General features: G+C 44.1%; 1 protein-coding gene across 3 annotated transcripts in view; it reads left to right on the plus strand.

Moving 5' to 3' along the window:
• Positions 1 to 15,966, plus strand: part of LOC306927437 (serine/threonine-protein kinase PAK 3) — a 181,585-nt gene that overhangs the window by 113,838 nt on the left and 51,781 nt on the right. For 2 of the 3 annotated variants that reach the window (XM_079507180.1, XM_079507181.1), the window contains exons 7-8: positions 1,327 to 1,364; positions 10,368 to 10,430. In XM_079507180.1, the coding sequence (XP_079363306.1) occupies positions 1,327 to 1,364; positions 10,368 to 10,430 (101 nt within the window). The remainder of the gene's footprint in view (positions 1 to 1,326; positions 1,365 to 10,367; positions 10,431 to 15,966) is intronic. The other variant, XM_079507182.1, reaches the window with a different exon arrangement.

Below are 15,966 nucleotides of genomic sequence, written 5' to 3' on the forward strand. Positions count from 1 at the left end.
ACTGAGAGACTGCCATCGCGCAAATTCCAGCTTTTCATCAGAGGAGAAAAACCTTTTTTTTCCCAAAATGAGTTTATAGCACAGACAGACTCTGCACATACTAGAGCATGTCTGAAATAAGTGTCAGAGCTGAAATCGACATGTAAATATGAAATAAATGCTTAAACATGTAGCTAGGTGTAATGTTAGAGACCACAGAAGTGAACCTTTCAAGCCTGTTTTCTCAATTCGCTGTTTCCCTGCAAGACATTACTCTATAAGCCATATCTCCAAATATGGAGATATGGTGGGTCAAACTAAACAACCAATATGTAAATTTGAAGCTATGATTCCAATGGCAGTCCCTCAGTCAAATGTAGTCACATATACGTATAAAAGCACAGGTACATGAGTTTCACTTCAGGAGGTATGGAGTACTGTGTAATGTAACGTGCATATACATATGAATCCACAAGTACATGAGCTTCACTTCAGGAGGTATGGAGTACTGTGTAATGTAGCGTGCATATACATATGAATCCACAAGTACATGAGTTTCACTTGAGGAGGTATATGTGAAACACATGCCCGGTACTGTACAACGCATATACATATAAAACCACAAGTACAGGAGCCTGGAGGTACGTAGTGCTGTGTGGAAACACAAACTGTACATAACGTATACACTGAGAAACACTTTATTTGTCCCTTTCCCCATGTACTTACACACACAAAGAATATGGAATACCGTTTCCCCGCAGTCACTTGCGGTGCGACATAAGACATCAAGCCTATTTAATAAATTAACATATTATTTTGTATAATTATAATATATATATATAAAATATAATAAAAACTTGTAGTTGTTGTAGTTGTGCCGTCAACAACCAGAAGCACATCAGGAGGTACACAATACACATACTGTAGATTTGTTGAGAATTTGTAGCGAGGAAGACCTCTGTATGTTGGGTGACTCTCGCTTTCCCTTATGCGTATACTGTAGTCTGTATATATGCACGATAGCAATAGCTAGTTTAGATAAGCGTAACAGCGCTTACACCTCCAGGCGCAAACAAGGGAGTCGGCAATAATGCATTGCGGTTAGCGCGGCCGACCGGCTGTAAAGGTACCGCTGCCCTGTGCGTAATTAACGGGTAGCGCCGGCCCTAGCGAACTAGTGCCAATTAAGGCATAGCGCAGCACGCCAGCTAGGTGTCGGCCATACCTTCGGCCTGGCGGAGACAGTAACACCCTTCATCTAATGATGTGTATGCATGTACCGTAGAATTCATGCATTTTTATTAGCATGCCGTTTCTATAAGAAAACGTTTTTTCTTTTGATTTCAGACAAATCCGCACATGGCTACATAGCGGCTAACACTTTGGTAAGTACTACTACTCATGCATTGTTGGTCATTTGGTAACGTTTCTGAACATCTTCCTTTTGCTTTCTTTGCTTGATGCACCATTTTATAAAGAACATCGTCAATCTTAGGCTTTTGGAACGCTCTCGGGGCAACGATCAGCAACATTCCCTCATATAGTTTATATATTTTTTAACCTAAAACATTATAATTCGTACCCAAAACAGAGCATAGCGATAGGTAAAAGCAAAGTAAAGTTACTATATTTACCCAGGGTAACTGGACTAAGCATCAGATACTTGTTTACAGCCAGGCCCTGCTCATAGAACATTTCATGGTAGTGGTTCAATGCCTTGTTCAAGGGCACTTCAGCAGTGGTAATTTTAACGTGCCGGTCCGGGGATACGAACTGGCGACCTTCCGGTATCAAGACCGCTCCGCAAACCGTTCGGCCACCGCTGCCACAAGGTTACCGTCAATATGAAGCAGATAATCTCAATGCATTGTAAAGGGGAGATCCAATTTGACCGTTAAGAATACAAATATAAATAATAACAACAAGCATACTGTAGTTATAGCTGGACGGAGCTGGGTGTTTTTCTAGAGAATCCTAATGATAAGATAAGACTGTCTGCCTCCCTACGTGGACTACATTGACCTCCTCTGACCGTCTCTCTGTGTTACATAACGTCCATTAGCTCTGGCCTCGTCTGTATATTGAACTGCAATGTCATACACGTCGTTTCTTTAGAAAACCTCGGTCATTTGGAAGCACAGTCAGTAGTCTGCCCGCCCTTTCATGTATGACTCTCTAAACCAGCGGTTCCCACAGTGGGGTCCGAGGACCCCCAGGGGTCCTTGAGGGAGTTCCAGGGGGTCCCCAGGTAAATGATAGTTCGGAACCAAAATGGACCCATATGGGTCTGTAACTCTGAGAGTGTACAAATGTGTACGGGTTTATTGATGGATTGATTGATCGATTGATTGATTGATTGATTGATTGAAGCCAAAGGCCTGTTTTCAACACTCAAAATATCTGGACATAACCAGAGTGCATTAAAGACATGCACTCTGCAGGGCGGGAGAGAGAGAGAGAGAGAGAGAGAGAGAGAGAGAGGAGAGAGATGCGGTGTGTCTTGTCTGCCTCATGCCGGGGTTATGCTCGAACGCGCCGGGGTGTGTGTGTGTGTGGGGGGGGGGGGGGGGGGGGTGGTGTGGTGTGGTGAGGTCGTGACAGGTTCTGTGAGCTTAGAAGTGTGGCTATAGTACCCAGCCCAGGGTATCTGTCAAACTGGTATATTCCCCGCCCCGGACTTTCTTTCTCTCACACAGCCGTCAACAGTCGAGAGGTGACTCGGCTATTCTTGTATAACCCCCCCCCCCCCCCCCCCCCCCCCCCCCCGGACTAAATCCCCCCCTAATCTCTAATGTGCTACAATGACAAATGGCATGTTCTTAAGCGGGGTTTATCTGATCTTGACAAAACATACAAGACAACAACGAGTTCCCTTATAGCGCCGGTTTATCTTATCTTAAAGACAGACGGGGGGGCAGCTCCACTAGGGAGCTGAGCCGCTGGTAATTGTTCATCAGCTGCAGCTGTGGATAGAATTAAGGCACGACTCTGGGAGACAAACGGACTGACTGGAGTCATCATGACATCAGCACTGATGTCACTGATGTCACTGATGTCACTGATGTCACTGATGTCACTGATGTCACTGGTGTCACTGATGTCACTGATGTCACTGATGTCACTGATGTCACTGGTGTCACTGATGCCGGGATTCACCCTTTTTCCCGGAGCTTTGAGGTGTGGTTATGAGGTTATTGACCCATTTATAGGCCTGACCTCGAAATTAAAAAAAAAATCTTCTAAATCCTCCAGTTTTCTGAAATAAATATTTTCACGATTTTTCAAAAATAGCAGACCTACAAGCTCGTAGCACGCCACTCGGTGGCGCGCTATGAGCTTGTAGATCTGCTATTTTTCAATAGCTAAATTATAACATAATGCTTAAAACACCAAAAGGGGTTCCGCCCAACATGCGTTAAAGGGCCACTTCACCCCTTTTGCAACCAGATCTTATTTTAATGATGTTTGGGAGTCAAGAAACACTCTCCTGGGGGTTTGTTTGTATGTGGGTAATTTGTGTTTTTTTTTTAGATATTTCAGTATTTCAAAGTGTCCCATGGGCTCCATGATGTCATGGACACAGGGCTCACTTCCCTCCTGGACTACAATCCCCATAATGCTTTGGTCCACTGCTCCTCCTTGTGGATAGGGGGAGGGCTGTCTTACTGAGGACAACATGTAGTCCAGGAAGTAAGTGAGCCCAGCTGTGCATGACGTCATGGAGCCTATGGACACTTTGAAATACTGAAACATCTAAAAACACATATTTGCCCACATAAAACGGCCAGGAAAGTGTCTCCCAAACATCATTAAAATAAGATCTGGTTGGAAAAGGGCTGAAGTGGCCCTTTAATTAACGGTCGCAACGGGTTCCTATATAACGCCAAATTAAAATGGGTTCAGATCTGAGTCAGGTCTCCTGAGGGGGGCGTGTCTGTAGCCTGACGGAGTATCCGGACGTAAAAAAAACAAAATCCACCCATTCTGTGAGGTTAGGTTTTTGGCTTATAGTTAAGGTTAGGTTTAGGTTTAGGCGTTTGGTTGGTGTTTGGTTTCTGGTTTAAGGACTTCAGTGTTTTGTTGTACCGTACAAGTAGAGTTAGGGTTAAAGTTAGGGTTAGGCATAGTTTTTGTGAGTTTAGGTTTAGGTCTAGGCATAGTTTTTGTGAGTGTCGGGAGATTAAGCTTAGGCATATATAACCACGCCCATCTGGGAAAGAGAGTCCCCACTGATGTCATCACTGATGTCATCACTGATGTCATCACTGAGGCTGCAGTGCTGGACAGTAAAACAAAGTACACACAGGGAGGCCTCTGTGACTGCACTGCGACCCAGCGTGAGCCTTGTATACATTTACTTGAGTACTTTTACATTTTACTACTTTACTTGAGTATTCATATGTTTGGACTTTCAAAGAACAAATATGCTCTATGGAAAAGTACATTATTAACCCTATTTCAAATATGATGGAAAATAGCCAAACCAGCTAGCTCACATCGCACCACAAAGTGGAGCTTGTAAATCTGCTCTTTTCACTATTATTATTAAACATTTTGAATTTTGTTTCTGATGTTTTCTGATAAACCCATGTTTCTATGTCAGTGGGTGCTCAACAACTTTCCAGAATTTTCTATATTTGGACCCCCATCTGAAAATATGTTGTTCCAAGGGACGCCCTCAGAAGCTACTATTTGAGTTAAAAACATCGCTCTGAAAGAATACATTTTCAAAGATCCACGCCACATTTTCACGATTTTTCTAAAAATAGCAGACCTACAAGCTCATAGCGCGGCACTCGGTGCCGCGCTATGAGCTTGTAGATCTGCTATTTCTCGATAGCTGAAGTAGAACGGAATGCTTAAAAACACCAAAAGGGATTCCCGCCCGAAATGGGTTAGACACTGGCCTCTCCCTGCTCAAAGGCTGTGGCCTCGCTGTCATGAGGGATGTCGGGGGATTGTTTTGACCTGCGCTCCGTTCCGTTATCCTCTCCTAAAATGATTTTCTCTCTGGAGCGAGAGAGAGAGAGAGACAGAGAGAGACAGATGACATCCCCACAGGGCATGTGTTTTATTTGTACACAGTGAAATCCAGTGTGTTGAATGATTGAAGTGCAATGAACTTAAACTCTACAGCAGCCAAACCAGGAGAAACATGGCTATAGCTTCGACAGTTTTGTTATAACTAAAGATGTATGGGAAGTTTCTCCACAAAAAATCACACCTTTGTGAACTGAGTGGTGCAACTACACATTTATTGTTAATGTGACGTCACATATTAACCATAGCAACCATGCTCGTTTTCTTGGTTGCTAACCATAGCAACCATGCTCGTTTTTTTGGTTGCTAACCATAGCAACCATGCTCGTTTTTTTGGTACGAACAAACACGGGTACTCGGGTACACGGGTACAAAGCCAGTTGTTGGAGTGGTTTGCACCACTCAAAAAAAATAGCTACAATCGATACAATTGCTTGTATAGATCCACCATTTTTGAAAGATTGTGATTTTTTTTTATTATTATAAATCTTGATTAAATGTACAGGCGCTAGTTTTGGTTATTAGTACGTTATATGATAAACTGACAGAACGAAATCGTTGTATTTCAGCCGAAATGCAGTTAGGAGTCCCCGCCCGCCCGAAACCCAGCTGTAGTGGGAATCAAGGGGAGGGGGTGAGCAGATTTTAATGAGCTGGGGGGGGGGGGGGTGGATCTGAGTGAGGCCACTTCAAGTCTGAGGAGGGGCTTATGCAGTCGATCTGGCTGTGTTTTGACAAACACGCCTTAGAAGTGAGGAGTGAGGAGTTGAACCAACAACATGGATGATGACCGCTGTGTGCATTCCATGGTCAGTATATAATAGTGTTGCATTTATATCTCGGTGAAAACGTGTTCATGCAGTGTGGAATCATTTCCAGGCCTTGTGAATTGTGATAGTCGGTCATATACGTGTAATATCAGAATTGGAATTTCCTTTAAGGGCTTGTTTTTTTATCAATGCTCCTTCTAGTGTTGATCTCATCTAAACAGGTATTGTGTCATGATGTGCGCTGGCCTTTTGTGAGGTACATGTGAGCACCTCTTCAGTTAAACCCATTCTGTACGGGAACCCCTTTTGGTGTTTTAAAGCATTATGTTATACTTAAGCTGTTGAAAAATAGCAGATCTACAAGCTCATAGCGCGGCACCGAGTGCCGCGCTATGAGCTTGCAGGTCTGCTATTTTTGAAAAATCGTGAAAATGTGATGCAAATCTTTGAATATATATATTCTTTCACAGCGAACGTTTTTAACTCAAATCTTTGCTTCTGGGGGGTTCCTGGAACAACATATTTTCAGATGGGGGGCCAATTACATATCATTTTTGGGGTCCTCGACCCAATCAAATCTTTGCTTCTGAGGGGGGTTCCTGGAACAACATATTTTCAGATGGGGGGGGCCGGCGGCCAATTACATATCATTGTTGGGGTCCTTGACATGAAATATTGAGCACCACTGATACAGCAACATACGTAGGTATTTCAGAAAACTGTCAGAATTTAGAAATGAGGCCTAAATGGTTTAAGAGGGACTTTCCTGACACACAGTAATACAGTTGGAGGCCATCGATATTGTCCTTTTCTTTTTGCTGAGGTTTGCGTGATTTGCGCAAAAGGACAGTTAACCCATTTTGGGCGGGAACCCCTTTTGGTGTTTTAAACATTGTTATAATTTAGCTATTGAAAAATAGCAGATCTACAAGCTCATAGCGCGCCACCGAGTGGCGCGCTACGAGCTTGTAGGTCTGCTATTTTTGAAAAATCGTGAAAATATTTATTTCTGAAAACTGGAGGATTTAGAAGGATTTTTAAAAATTTTGAGGTCAGGCCTAAATGGGTCAAATGATAAGGGACAATATCGGTGGCACCCAACTGTATCCATTATCCATTTGTAAATGAACACAGATGATGTCACCGCTGTGAGTGTGTATCCGTACACTGTACAGTCGTGTTGTTGTTGGGCAGAAACCTCTTGCGTTATCTCCATATTTTAACTTTGGGGACTTTGGGGGGCCTTAATGCCGTCGTAATGGCTCATTTGCGATGCGTTGTGAGCTTGTAGATCTGCTATTTTCAGCATGCAACCACGTGTAAAATGACCTATACTGGATCTCTTGTCCACTATAGTCCTTTCCTAACATTTTTGTCTAGTTTCTATCTGTTGACGAAATTGTCAGTACATTTAGCTTAGTTTTAGTCATAATAGCTTCGTTTTCATGTAATAGTTTCCATTTAGTTTTCGTCAGTGAAAAAAGGTTAGTCGACGAACATTTTTCGTCTTAGTTTTAGTCGACAAAAACAACACCGAGTAGTAGCTTATTGTATTGGACTAAATTATGAACTCTACATTTTCAGGCATGGCTATAATACAGCGCACTACTGTACGTCACGTGAAGAAGCATCAAAGCATCAATATCGGTCGTCTATATGCAGGAATTAATTGTCGCACTGTTTCCATCTCCTCTGCCGTGCTCTCAAAACGCAGCCAGTGCAAAAAAATCTCAGGCTGAAAACTCACCCGATTCTGTCAAAGTAATTTATGACAGACCCTTTACAATGTTCCTCATTACAGACTGAAGGATTACAGCTAGGCTTCACTCACTATACAGAGGAAAACATGAGAGAACGGGCAATGCATTAACGAAATGTTTTATTTTCCGTGTCAATTTGTGGAATGACAAGTCACCAAAAAAACACAATTATTAATACTTAGATTCACGTATAGATAGATGGATCTTTTTTTGACCCCAGCTAGGAGTAAAGATGAATTATAATAATAGCGACTTTAAAGGCGTAGTGAAACGGAAATGGTGGACATTTTATTTTGAAGTTTCAGACGGTCTCAAGTTGAAACACCGCTATGAAGGTATGCCCATATGATGACCATGGATATGGTCTAAAAGTGTGAAAAACGTATTTTTCATTTCACTACACCTTTAAGCAACGACGGCTACGGCAGTCGGCTCCGTCAACCGGAAATGAATCGGTATTCGATACATAAACCTGCTCTCCGTCGCAGCCCTTTCTACTACGGCAGAACCAACACTTCCACGTAGTGTCTACAACGCCATGTCATAACCATGTTTATTGAAATTATAGCTGTCATACATTTACACCGATTTGCTCCATCGCCTCGCTTATGCTGTGTAATGTGTTGGCATGCTCTGAATGAAGAAATAACACCAATACCGTATGTCACGTTAACCATGTTTATTAAAACGGTTTTAGAATAACACAGATTGCTCCAGGCAGCACCTTCCTCTTTCCACTGCTGATCATGTCCAGCGCATGTAAGAATTAAGCAATATCGGGCAAGTTAGCTGATGCGTGACGGGGTGTTTAAATTATTTGTTTTGACACATGCTGCATAGAGGCGTCACCATGGGAGCCAATGTCGCCGACGGCTGTTTGCTTAACGATTTTGACAGCTACGGCGACGGCGTCACGGCTCCCGTACTTCCGCCTAGCGGAGCCGTCCTGAATACAGTCGTTGCTTAAAGTCCCCATTAACTCTTTGCTCCTAGAGACGCTGTATGAATAGTTTGTGCACACAGAGAGAGGAAAACATTGATATAACCACTTACAGTTTTCAATTTAGCCAGTTTAGCAGCAGACGCTGATCCAGAGCGACTTAAAGGTATATTCAGTGATTTGACTTAATTCAAATATCACTTATTTTTTCTTTTTTTCTGGATAATCCTCCCTACTATAGAGTATGCTGATAAGGAAATCCTCCCTGTCCCCAGTGAGCCCCTGGGGTCAAAAAACCCTAGTTTCAGTTTTGGTGGCGGGTGGCAAAACCTTCATCCAATCAGGATGAGAGGGACCTTCCTCCAATCATGATCGAGTGGGGGCTGGCCTTGGTGCACATGCTGTTGGCCTGTTGCACTTCCCCCCACTGTAGAGCGTGCATGTGCACATTTTGTTACCGGGGCGGACTGGGTGGTTTTCCAAATCACCCAAATCACTGAATGCTCCTTTAAACGACAAGTACTGTGACTCAAGAAGCTATAAGGATAGCCGGTAAACAATCCTAGAATGTGTCTGAATCGGTCTTAACATTTTGCGGAGGTGCAGGTTGCTTGGTATGTGCATGCATACACTCCCAACAGCCGGCAGCCTTGTCCCTGAGCGCGAACGTCATGACTGCCTGATGACAATGAGCGTCTAGCCAGAGAGGAACTCAATGGTCCCTTAACCCATTCTGGGCGGCGGGAACCCCTTTTGGTGTTAGCATTATGTTATGCTTTAGCTATTGAAAAATAGCAGATCTACAAGCTCATAGCGCGCCACCGAGTGGCGCGCTACGAGCTTGTAGGTCTGCTATTTTTTGAAAAATCGAAGAACGTCTGACATAGAAACATTTTTCAGAAAACTGTCAGGATGTAGAAGACATTTTTAGAATCTGATCTCAGGTCAACATGGGTTAAAGTGAGAAGAAATGAACAGCAGACGGTATGGCCGGTATGCTCGGAGAGGAACGTTATCCTGGGAGATCCACCCTGCTGACGCCGGACTCATACATTCAGCCAGTAATGACACATTGTCCTCGCTCTCTCAGCTTGGAAACCATGCACGTGCAAAAACCATTCGTCTTCAGCAAATAAAAGAACCATGCGGATCCAGTGTAGTTGTTATTTAGTGTTTAGTTTTCATTGGCAAAAATATATTTGTCAAATCCGCAGACACAATGAAGGGATATTTCACTTAACCCATTTAGTCTTCTGAATCCTCCAGTTTTCTGAAATAAATATTTTCACGATTTTTCAAAAATAGCAGATCTACAAGCTCGTAGTGCGCCACCGAGTGGCGCGCTACGAGCTTGTAGGTCTGCTATTTTTCAATAGCTAAATTATAACATAATGTTTAAAACACCAAAAGGGGTTCCCGCCCAAAACATAATCACTTGCGTAATCGTTGCTTTCATTAAAAAAGTAATTGTATTCATTGATGGTTTTATTGACGAATATGGATTATACATGACCATATATTTGTACATAATCTATTAAAAGGATATATATATACAAGGATATATCTCAAGACCTTATTTTCAGTGTGGTACTGTACGTAAAACTTGCAATTTGTAAATGTGTGTGTTCATGTAACTCGGTGAAGCCCGGCCTATAAGCGATGCTAATAATTATGTCTCTGATTTCCATCGTTTTACTGAACCTCACTTCTATCATTGAAACCATTCATCGTTCTTCATAGTTTGGGATAGTATGTGTGTCATTATGTGTGTGCCGCTTAATTGTTTTTTTTGGGTTTTTTTGGTGAAATTCCCCTTTTAAAATGCTGTGTTTTCTAGTTTAAAAACCTTTGGTCCATGTGTCAACCCCTCACATTCAGAACCGTATGCTGTCGTCCGGCCCTCCCGTCAGCCTCAGAAGCTGCAGCGCGTTGTACGACAAGGTAAACTCCACCCCCCCCCCCCCCCCCCCCCTTTAAAACCCCCTCCTCCCCCTTTTAAAACTCCTCCCCCTTCAAGCCACTCCCCCCACCCACCACCCTTCTTCCCCTGGCGCTGCTGCTAAAACATGAACTCCTCCCCCCCTTTAAAACCCCCTCCTCCCCCTTTTAAAACTCCTCCCCCTTCTTCACCGGCGCTGCTTCTAAAACATGAACTCCTCCCCCCCCTTTAAAACCCCCTCCTCCCCCTTTTAAAACCCCTCCCCCTTCAAGCCACTCCCCCCACCCACCACCCTTCTTCACCGGCGCTGCTGCTAACAATCCCCCGACTTTGATATGCATCTGTCTTTGCGGAAAAATGGCCGTCGGTTCGGCCATTTTCAGATATCTGAAAATCATCTAATGTGATTATACCTCATTCTAGTTGGGGGGGGGGGGGGGCTTGGAACCCCCCTTCAAGGACCCCTTGAGAGACCCCACGTTATCAGCCCAGTACTCTACGGGCTCCATTTTCGTCACCGCTAAACCCCTTATATCCCTAAACTTCTTTGCCTTTTTCTTTTTGTTTTACTATTTTGAAAAACATTTTTTTGAATAGTTCAACTAGCCAATCTACATTGACGACGTTGTGGGCTTGTAGACTTGGCCATTTTGAACTATTAAAAAATAGTTTTTCAAAATAGTAAAAAAATAGGCCAAGAAGTTTAGGGATAAGGGGTTTAGCGGTGACGAAAACGGAGCCCTCCATGTTACCTCTCTCCACTGGCTGGCACCCAGAACTCCACTCTCCTCCATGTTACCTCTCTCCACTGGCTGGCACCCAGAACTCCACTCTCCTCTCAACTCCTCATGTTGGAGCCCTCCATGTTACCTCTCTCCACTGGCTGGCACCCAGAACTCCACTCTCCTCCTCTCCACTGGCTGGCACCCAGAACTCCACTCTCCTCCTCTCCACTGGCTGGCACCCAGAACTCCACTCTCCTCCTCTCCACTGGCTGGCACCCAGAACTCCACTCTCCTCCTCTCCACTGGCTGGCACCCAGAACTCCACTCTCCTCCTCTCCACTGGCTGGCACCCAGAACTCCACTCTCCTCCTCTCCACTGGCTGGCACCCAGAACTCCACTCTCCTCTCAACTCCTCATGATGGAGCCCTCCATGTTACCTCTCTCCACTGGCTGGCACCCAGAACTCCACTCTCCTCTCAACTCCTCATGGAGCCCTCCATGTTACCTCTCTCCACTGGCTGGCACCCAGAACTCCACTCTCCTCTCAACTCCTCATGTTGTCGGCTGGCACCCAGAACTCCACTCTCCTCTCAATGAGGAGGAGCCCTCCATGTTACCTCTCTCCACTGGCTGGCACCCAGAACTCCACTCTCCTCTCAACTCCTCATGGAGCCCTCCATGTTACCTCTCTCCACTGGCTGGCACCCAGAACTCCACTCTCCTCTCAACTCCTCATGTTGTCGGAGCCCTCCATGTTACCTCTCTCCACTGGCTGGCACCCAGAACTCCACTCTCCTCTCCTCTCTCCACTGGCTGGCACCCAGAACTCCACTCTCCTCTCCACTCCTCATGTTGTCGATACAGGGCGTGAAGCGGATGAACGGTTCCCGGTGGACGTTACCTTACCTTGAAGCTCTCAGCTTGTCAATTTAGACATTTCGACACCTATTTACAGCACCGCTTTTTGCACCGGGAGAGAGAAAGTGCTGTCAGTCAGACCATTATACAGTTTCTATTTTATTTTTAGACATCTTACAGACCTTACTTTTGGACCTAAAACGTTCCATTTAATTGGGGGAGGTTTGATCAGTTTTACTAGACGTCCATAGACTTCGATTTTAATAGAACACTAGAAATAAAAATCCATCCGCGATGTACAATAGGCCTATCTCACAGAATTTCCCCGCCCCCTTAATACGCCCCCTTTCGGGGTTAGTGGTGATAGCGTGACGTCACTCCATAGACGCTGTTAACAGAGGTAATTTAAGAAGTCTACAACTTTTGTTTTCTCAAGGTAAGGTTTGTTCTATCTGTTCGAGCTGATTTACCATCTTGTTTGCTTCATAATAATATTGGTCTGTCACATTTTTACATTAGAAAATGTACTTAGATTCTCCAGAGAAAAAAACGTGTAAATGCTAATGTTAAATGACACCACTATTTACCGGAAGTGGGCGTGGAAAGCGGGCTGTGAGATAGGCCTATTGGACCACCTGTCAGTCAGCAGGGCTATAGTATGCATGCCACAGAGGGTCGTAATGAGCGACATCCGGTAGAATATACTTGTTTGTTTTAAGTTCATATAATGCCTGGCATATATCTATTATACCTTTTAAGCCTCGGACAAAGCCAACTCTGCTCGTGACAAATCATGACAACAAACACAATGTTTTGGGCCGATCGGATAATTAGAAAGAAGAAAAACAAAAAGTGTTGTACCCTGCCATTTTTTTCTTCTTTCTAAACATTTGATCGGCGGGACTGCGACGCTCTATAGTGTGATCCCACGTCAACAATGCAGGCACATTTTTTTTAAATCGTTATTATTATTTAGATTCTGTAATTTTGTTTGATTCAACTGGCAGGTCAAGGGCGTGCTCTAGCCTGTTTACTTTACATTAGTTTGAATTAAATTAGATTATCTAATTTAGTTTGGTGTTTTAGATTACTTTAGTCTTGTATACTTTACAATAGATTTGAATCAGTTGATATGCAGTTATAGGCCAATCCAGATGGAATGAAGCATAACGATATACAGTACAGTGACTATAGTTTATTAGACTCTTTCATGTCTGATTAGACAACGAATCAGTCGGACGGACAGTCCCAGTCAGGCGCTTTGCTTCATCCCGAAATCTGTATGCTGTTGCTGCTTCATTTATGCATGATAAGACTGACTGCGGACAGATGACACCCTGTCCATTCTGTAACTACAGACAGTACAGGGCAGCAGGGACAAATTAGCCATTGGGCCAGTGGGGCCGTGGCCCAGGGGCCCTTGGCTCTCAGGGGCCCTTCAGGGAAATTGGACCGCGCGGTACTGGGTTTGATGCCCTGAAAAGGGCTCCTGGGGCCCTTCATTGGCCATTGATTTTGTTAAATGTAGGTCAAAAAGATGATAAAAACACGGAAAAACACAAAAATGTCACGCGCACGCACCCTATGGGGGCCCTGCAAAAATGACCGGCCCAGGGGCCCTCGTGGGGGTTAATCCGTCCCTGCAGGGCAGGTTGGGTTTTGGACACGGAGCGTGCTTTGAGCTTGTTGAAATGGTATCTTCAATTGCGATAACTACGGACACTATGTCCTTATTGCACATCATAAAGATATGTATGGACATTGGACAACATGTTGCAGCATGCATCCTCACTAGAGATGGGACCATATGAAATGTCACGATGATCAAAATATGCTTAAAAGCTTCTGTTTTAACCACTTCAATCCCTAGCATCCCTATTCTGGGGGGGAACGTTCGGCAAGGATAGCCGATCTACAAAGCCTGCAACGCGTTGTGAGCTTTGTAGGTCGGCTATTTTTGGCGAATCGATTTGTGTAGAGTGAAATACCGTAAGAGGGTTCCAAATGCACTCTTTACAGGTATAGAGGGTTTAAACCCATTTAGGCCTGAAATTTAAAAAAAAATCTTCTAAATCCTCCAGTTTTCTGAAATAAATATTTTCACGATTTTTCAAAAATAGCAGACCTACAAGCTTGTAGCGCGCCACTCGGTGGCGCGCTATGAGCTTGTAGATCTGCTATTTTTCAATAGCTAAATTATAACATCATGTTTAAAACACCAAAAGGGGTTCCCGCCCAAAATGGGTTAAGTGGTACTGAATTTGCAGCTCAATAAAAACAAGCCCAGTTTCAGCGCAGTAGTTTAGGTAGGAACCAAAATCCTCTAAAGCGGAACTATTGTGTTCTGAGTCGTTCGTTTCCGCCCGGACATAATTATGTGCGGTGCGCACATTGCATCAGCCAATGAGAAAACCTGCTGGACTGCAGGACCAGAGTAATCTAGTAAGAGAGTGGCGACACGCTTTGATCTCGCCGCAAAGCCGGGTGCCTATTAGCTATAGTTCCAAACATTGGAACTATCCCATTGAGATAGAATGAGCACTTCCGCATTCCATTGTTACAATGGGAGTCGTCGCTAGTGTCGCCACTCTCTTGCTAGATTACTCTGTAGAGGACTAGAGGACTACTGGACTACCTTGCACATCGATTATAGCAGTATCACTTTTCGATAGTGATATTTAGTCTCTGCCGGGCATTGATGGGTCTCACTGCTGCCAAGGACAGTCTAAGAAGGACGAGACGCGAAGACCGTACGGGTGACGCCATGTTGCTTTGGAAGGAAAGAAACATGCGCAGTTGAGACCAAGGAAGCTGAACGCGGAAGTGTTGGCTGCATATAGCCCATTGCGCATGTTTCTTTCCTTCCAAAGCAACATGGCGTCGCCCGTACGGTCTTCGCGTCTCGTCCTTCTTAGACTGTCCTTGACTGCTGCCAGCCACACCCACAGCTGATCTATCGTCGGACCAGTTCCTGTCTCGTCTGGCACCAAGTCCAGTTAGTCCACTTGTCAGACAGCATAGAACCACACCTCACTGTGTGAACACCTGCCTTTGTCTAACCACGCTACCACCACCACCACCATCACCACCCGCTCACTCACAATGCTGCTCTGTTTGCTCTCTCTCTCTCTCTATCTCTCTCTCTCTCTCTCTCTCTCTCTCTGTCTCTCTCTCCTCTCATTGTCTTGATTCCATTGTAAATTTTATTATTTTATCGGCCTTGAGCAGTGTTTTAATTTCAAGGACCTCCAGTTAGATATGTCTGCTGTCCGGACGGAGGAAACCTCATAACTCCAAAATGTTCATTTTTTTTCCAGGAAATGAATTTTAAACAATGCAATACTGCCTCATCAAAGTTGGTGTTGTGAGATATATTAGATATTGTCAATTACTTGCATGAGAAGGGGAGAGGTGGTGGAGTTAGCTGTTTTAGCAGACAGTTTGAGGGTCCAATGGAGTTAAGAGGTTTTGTCCAATGCGGGTTTTTTTTACTACTTTCCATTGGTTCAATATTTTCGAAAACAACACACAGATGTAAAGGGTGTTCAATAGCACTGATTTATGGAGAGGAAAAAAAAAAAACTCAAAAATGGAGTTATGAGGTTTCATCCGGACAGCAACGATATGCTTTTCATAGGCCACAGACACCCTGGGGACCCCTGGAACCAACCTCAAGGACCGCTGGGGGGGTCCCCGTGCCCGCTATGGGTTTATATTCTAATCATCCTGGCAACCACTACCAGCTCTATCATCTGTACACTCTAAAGACATGATGGATCATGAAAATGTGTACTTGTATTGTATTGATACGGTTAATATTAATAATAATAATAATAAAACTTTATTTGTATAGCACCTTTCATGACATGAAATGCAGCTCAAAGTGCTTTACAGAGCAATGAAGAGAGAAAAAAATAAAATAAAAGCAAGGCATAAACATTAAAAAACAAGAGC

The sequence above is a fragment of the Electrona antarctica genome (assembly GCF_951216825.1).
Source record: "Electrona antarctica genome assembly, chromosome: 8".
In the NCBI taxonomy this organism is placed as follows: Eukaryota; Metazoa; Chordata; class Actinopteri; order Myctophiformes; family Myctophidae; genus Electrona; species Electrona antarctica.